General features: G+C 47.5%; 1 protein-coding gene across 1 annotated transcript; it reads left to right on the top strand.

Annotated features, from left to right (window-relative positions):
• Positions 1-4,226: 4,226 nt before the first annotated feature.
• On the top strand, positions 4,227-6,698 carry LOC148044144 (uncharacterized). Its single transcript, XM_087723044.1, has 2 exons — positions 4,227-5,239; positions 6,695-6,698. Exons 1-2 carry the CDS (start codon positions 4,227-4,229, stop codon positions 6,696-6,698), a joined length of 1,017 nt encoding a protein of 338 aa, XP_087579170.1.
• Positions 6,699-6,924: the final 226 nt, after the last annotated feature.

Genomic DNA, 6,924 nt, shown 5'->3' with positions numbered 1-6,924 from the left:
CGAAGTTCCTTCAAACTACACAAAAGTCTAAGAAGTTGGGGCCTAAGTACGTGGGCCCATTTCCCATCATCAAAGTCATCAATCCTGTTTCGGTTCGTTTGCAGCTGCCCAAGCATCTCAGCCGTGTTTATCCAGTTTTCCACGTTAACCTCATTAAACCAGTTCGTTTCTCATCTTTACGTCCGCCTGTGGACCCACCGCCTGCCCCCCTGTTGATTGATGGTGAACAACATTTTGAGGTTCGAGAAATATTGGACTCTCGACGGCGGCGGAATCGGATACAGTACCTAGTGGCTTGGAAGCATTTTCCTCCATCTCATAGCGAGTGGGTGGACAAGTCCCATGTCCGTGCTCCCCGACTGCTTCGACAGTTTTATTCTGCATATCCTGACAAGCCTTGACTTTCTCCCCCCCCCTCTTTTTCTCTTCTGTTTTTGTTGTTCGTTTGTTTGTTTGTGTTTTGTCGTTTTCCAGGCCTGAACGCCTTTTTTCCGGAGGACGGCTGGATGTCAGCCTCTGTTTTGCTGTTGCTTCGGCTGCCATGAAACGGGGAGGGAGGGCATGGTATTTGGGAGGGGTTACTCATTGTGCTGGAGGAAGGTTCTGGAGCTCAGCTGCCTGTCGGACTACGCATGCGTAGGAGATTCCCGCCAGGACTAACGGCACCGACATTCCATCTTCGTGATGCCTTTTGAAGTTCTCTCACACCTGACACTTGGGAGAATTATGATTGGACTGTAACTGTGATGCCAAGGGGTGGGGAATGGGTTATTCTATATATCAATCGCTTTCGCGCCTAAATAATCAGTCTTCGCTTCGCTATGCCTTTAATCATTTATAATTAGTAAAAGTACACTTGATTTCTACCCACGGAGTCTCGTGGTCTTCTTTCCTAATTATCTAATGGAGAGGTTCTGACAGAAGGAGACAGTAGTTGCCTTGGGGCTCCCAGGCAGCCCATTTGCACAATGTTGCAAAATGTCAGAAAATTTCAGCTCTCAAAGAGAATGAAGCGGATGCTTCTTCCGAGGCCTTGGCTCCTCTTCCTTCCTCTGCTGTTGGAAGAAGCGCTGCACCCACTTCATTCTCTTTGAGAACTGCCTTGCTTGCCTCACAAGGCCAGCACTGCTGAGGAGAAATTGGGGGGGGGGAGAAAGCCAAGCTTCTGCTAGGGACCCCCTTACACACACACACACACACACAAACACACACACACACGCTTGCAGCAGCGTGAGGTGAGCGCTGCTGGGTAGAAATCAAGGGGAGGTGTAGAAGGCCGTCCCTAGCAGAAGCTTAGCTTTCTCCTCCCCCTCCTCCTGATTTCTCCTTGGCAGTGCTCCTGCCACGGCAAGCGGTGTGCGTGTGTGTAAGGGGGGCTGGCTGGGACCGATCAGCTGGGAAGCTGGCAAAGAAGCCTCAGTTTCCCTCCTGCTGCGACTCTCGAGGAAGGAGGCAAAGATGCTGGCTGGTGCTAGCTTCCCTTACCACTCAGCGCTGCTCGCTCCCTCACCGCTTTCCTGGCCAGCTGCCCAACTACGCAGGGCAAACGGAGCCCAGGCTGCATCCAGTGGAGAGGGGCGGTAATACTCCATCCCTCAGCGAAGGCCGGGGCGAGCAGTAAGGGAAGAAAGCGCCAGCTAGCATCCCTGCCTCCTTCTTCCAAGAGCCACGGCAGTGGGGAACCAAGGCTTCTTTGCCAGCCTCCCACTGATTGGTCCCATCCAGCCACCCTTACACACACACACAGACACACACAAACACCGTTTGCCGTGGTGCGAGGTGAGCACTGCCAGGGAGAAATCAAGGGGAGAGGGAGAAGCCCATCCCTAGCAGAAGCTTGGCTTTCTCCTCCCTCTCCCCCTAATTTCTCCCCGGCAGCGCTCGTGCCACGGCAAACAAGGTGGCTCTCAAAGAGAATGAAGCTGGCGCAGTGCTTCTACCAACAGCCAAGGAAGGAAGAGGAGCCGGGGCCTTCACTGTTGGAAGAAGCAACCATGCCCATTTCATTCTCTTTGAGAGCCCCTTGCAAAATGGGGGATTTTCCGACATTTTGCAACTGGAGCCAGCCCAGTGGCCTGTGCACATGGGCTGCCTGGGAGCCTCAAGGCTCAGAACCACTGTCTCCTGAAGCAAAAACAGTCTTCCCCGGCCTCCCAGAGACTCTCCAGAAGCCAGAAATGGAGGCTGGAGAGGGCAAAAAATGGGCCCAACGGGCCAACTGGAAGTTTGGAAACGATCCATTTCTGACTTTCAGAGGGCCTCTAAGGGGCCCTCCCCAGGATTCAGGAAAGCCTCGAGAGCCTGGGGTGGGGTTGCGTGCACATGCGCGTGTGGGGGGTCACGTGCGCATGCACAATTGGGCAGGGAATTGTGGGCATGCGTGTGCGTGTGGGCATGTGCACATTTTTGGCATGCTGTAAAAAAAAGGTTTGCCTTCACTGACCTAGTCAATGTTCTTTATCACTCTTTCAGCAACTCCTAATCATATTAACTGAATATAAATGGCACTGGAAAAAACTCCATTAAGATTTTGCACCACAGGACAATTAACAAGCCTTTATTACATCAAGTACCCCATCCTCACTGGCCAAGAAAATGAGGGGGGGGGGCAGAAAAAAAAGACAAAGGAAAGAGATACCAGTACTCCAAACACTGATTAAACCAAGCCTTTTAAAAAACTTCAAAAAACTTCAAAAAAAACCCCAAACCTAAAATACTGTTGTGGCCCAGCAGGAGGCGTTGGAGCTGCCACCAGACTCCGACAGCGAGGGGCCCTATGAGTCGGCTCTGGAGGATGTGGAGGACCCTGGACAGGGCTCCAATTCCGAGCAGGGCGCAGAGAGGCTGGTTGGCCACCAGGATGCGCCTGAGCCTTGGACGAGTGGGGAGAAGACAAGGGAGTGTGATCCGGACATCAGCAGTGAGTTGTTCCTGGATGCCAGGGACCGAAGAGCTAATAGGCGTCAGGAACAGTTGCGCAGTTACAGGAGGTAATTGCACAAAGCTGGTGGTCATTAGGCTCCTCTCCAGACTATAAAAAGACTGCACACGCCCCTCTTGCAGAAGTCAACGCAGGAACTAATGTCAGAGAACATTATTGTGAGCTTGGCAGGCTGGATTGCTGCCAAGCCTTATCTGTGCTGGATTGCTGCCAAGGACCTGTCTGTCTGTTAATAAATTGCGTAAAGTATCTTTGGCTCGGAGTGTGTGTTGGTGTGGGACGAGGGGGGTCAGAACAAATACTAAATAACCAAAAAAATAGGAAAAATGATCAAACCAAGACTTACAATACCCACTTATTTTTTCTTCCTTTTCAGTTGCATCTCCTCAGGGAGTTAAAATTGAACAACACCAACCACTAATGTCTCCAATCCTGACTGCCATCATAAGAGCCACAATGGTGCAGTGGTTAGAATGAAATATTGCAGGCTAACTCTGCCCACAGCCAGAAGTTCAATCCTGACTGGTTTGATTGACTCAGCCTTCCATAGTTCCGAGGTCAGTTAAATGAGGACCCAAATTGTTGGGGGTAAAATGCTGACATTTGTAAACTGCTCAGAGTGCTGTAAAGCCAGTGCTATTGCTACTCCCGTTCCCCAATATCTGAATGTGAGACCAGCATATAGCCCATGAGTACCTACTTACAGCCTTCTCCCATCAATGAAAACTGAGTATCTAATGAGGAAGAAAAAGCAGCAAATGGGGTAATGCCAGGAGAAGAAAAAGGGTGTGATGAACATGAGGTTCTTGCTGGTCTTTGACTGCAATAGAGATCTTCTTTTTATTTCTTCAGATTGACCCATGAGTCCTGACATTTTCAGAGTGAGGGATCCCCTCCTTTTCCACAAAATTCTCTGGGGCCACAATTGTTAGATATTAGCAACTGTCATAATGGTTTCCACCAAGGTCCTCTGTTCTGGCGGGAACAGAGGTTCAATCTCATTGGTCGAAGGGTCTGACAGCTCCCTATAAAAGGGCTGCTGTCAGACTCAACCTTCGCTGGATTGTACATAACTGTTCTGTTACAATAAAGAGCTGTTGTTGCCTAAGCCTGAGTGTGCCTTTCATATACCCAATCTAACACTGGCGACGAGGGTGGGATTGGAAGGCAACTAGGTGAACCAAAAAGAGTGTAGCAATCCAGCAAGTACATCCAGCCTGGAGCTCAGCGTGGCTTTAAGCAGCAATTTTTGAACGGCAAACTCAAAACGCCCTCAGAACACAAAATGGCCATGGATGCCCCACTGACTCCGTACAACCCAGTCACCGAGCACTGGGAATCGTATATGCTAAGGTTCAACTGCTTCCTCGAAGCCAATGACCTCATGGGCCTTTCTGAAGGCTGCAAGAAGAGCATGTTCCTGGGTTATTGTGGACGGGAAGTGTTCGAAACAGCCAAAGATCTATCTGAGCCAACATCACTCCAATCGGTCACTTGGTCAGTGCTCCAACAGATACTGAAGACACACTATGCTCCCAAGCCGTCTAAACACATCCGCCGGCACGAATTTAATATTCGCAATCAAAAGGAAGGCGAATCGATCAACGAGTACATTGCGGTGCTAAGAAAGGCTGCAGGGTACTGTGAGTTCAGAGACCTAGACGAACTCATACTTGACCGCATCATATGCGGTGTGCGGAACATTAATTTACAGAGATTACTTGCCAAGTCTAATCTCACTCTACAAATTGCCTTGGATGAAGCCAGGGCATCCGAATCTGCCGTTAACTCTACAGAAACCCTGCAGCGCCAAAGCACTCCTCAAGGCACGTGGAAGAGCACACACGTACATCACGAGGCTACAGAGGCCAAGGGCTCAGAAAGCGAAGATGACAGCTGCCGCATGCACAGTGCCCGCATCAAGCCGGCACGCAAATTCAAACCATGTTTCCTGCCTTGCACAAGCTGCAGAGACCATGCCAGATTGTTTTGCCGTTTCCGTGACGCCATATGCCAGCGTTGCGAGCGAAAGGGGCACATCGCCAAGGTTGGCAGAAGCGAACACCCCACGATGACCTGGAAGCCCAGAAGCCGACCTAACCGCCAGCAGAGGCCCAACCAAGGGGCATGGCAGCCGCCACCATGGCGCTCAGAAGGCGACACCAGAGTCACCTACCATACCTCAATTGGCCAAGTCCACACAAGGCGGCCAAAAAAGCTGAAGGTTACAGTCCTCTTCGAGGGCTCTCCATGCAAGATGGAGATCGACACAGGGTCATCATTGACCATCATGCCGTGGTCTACACTCAAGCTTTGCTGCTGCTTCGGCTGCCATGAAACGGGGAGGGAGGGCATGGTATTTGGGAGGGGTTTACTAATTGTGCTGGAGGACAATTCTGGAGCTCTGCTGCCTGTCGGACTACGCATGCGGAGGAGGTTCCCGCCAAGACTAACGGCACCGACATTCCATCTTAGTGATGCCTTTTGAAGTTATCTCACACCTGACACTTAGGAGAATTATGATTGGACTGTAACTGTGATGCCAAGGGGTGGGGAATGGGTTATTCTATATATCAATCGCTTTCGCGCCTAAATAATCAGTCTTCGCTTCGCTACGCCTTTAATCATTTATAATTAGTAAAAGTGCACTTGATTTCTATCTATGGAGTCTCGTGGTCTTCTTTCCTAATTACCCAATGAAGAGGTGCTGACACTATCCCTAGCCTGAAGCAGCAGCATCTACGCATTCCTGACATCTGACTTCACGATTATCAGGGGAACTGAGTCCCCATTGTGGGCCAGGGCACCTTCTGGGTGCAATTCAAAAATTTCAGTGGCCAGCTTCCAGTGACCGTGGTCAGCGGTGTCCTGCAGAGCCTCCTGGGCTTGACTGGTTCAAAGATCTGGGCCTAGAAGTGACCGGTATCAACACCTTGAAAGACGAGAGCGCTGAAGAAGAAGGAGTTTGAGGACGTCTTTGACACTGGTCTAGGTAAATATGTGGGGACCCCAATCTCTTAACAATAGCCCCCATAACTCATAACTATAACTCAGGGTCTCCTGGTTTCTACCCTGATGCCTTAACTGCTAGACCAAACTGGCTCTCCCATTGTTCATCCATTATTGTTTATACAGTAATCTTGCTGACATTAACACATGAGAAGAGACTAAATAGTCACTTAAATGGTATAGGTTCTCCTGTTTGAGCAGAGGGCTGGACTAGAATATCTTCAAGGTCCCTTCCAGCTCATTCTATTTTATCATAAAAAATCAATCTACCATTTTTCCTAATTAATTATATCTTGAGTCCCAATAAGAAAAAAAATTGTTTTCTTTACAATAATAATCTTTAAAATCCTTCATATAATTTTATATCCAAAATTTCTTAGTTTTTGTGCAAATCCATCAGCATAATAAAATGCCCCTTATGTTTTCATATTTTCAACATTTGTACATTTTTGATAATTTATTTGGTGTCACAGACCAATGATGCATCATTTACATTTTTTCTCATAAATGATTAATCTAAATTTAATACCAGTTGCCCACATTCTTTCTCAAATATTCATCTCTATGTTTTACTTCAAATTCAATAAAAATTTATTAATTTTTGCTCTTACATGTTCATCATTTGTACACATTATAGTTCAATTTCAAATTATGTTTTGTAATTTTCAATTCAAATTGTCTTTTTATTCATATTGTATCTTTCTCTTAACTGTGCATATAATCAGAAACAATGTGCTTCTACAGGTAATTGTTCTCTTGACTTTATCTCAATTTCTCCACCTCTTCTACTAAATCTTTGTATGTTAACCATTTATTTCTATCTACAGTTACTCTTCTATAGAATTCTTCCTATATGGAGATTGATAAAAGATATATTTGGGCACCTGGGTTTATATTTCAATATAGCACTTTTCACATAATGATTTTTAAAATCTACATTAATATTAACTTTATTGTACCATAAAAAAGCTCAT

This window comes from Thamnophis sirtalis, unplaced genomic scaffold (genome assembly GCF_051295495.1).
Source record: "Thamnophis sirtalis isolate CommonGarterSnake01/CBP01778 unplaced genomic scaffold, rThaSir2_p1.2 scaffold_9, whole genome shotgun sequence".
Lineage (NCBI taxonomy): Eukaryota > Metazoa > Chordata > Lepidosauria > Squamata > Natricidae > Thamnophis > Thamnophis sirtalis.
This window is presented reverse-complemented; position numbering and strand designations above follow the sequence as displayed.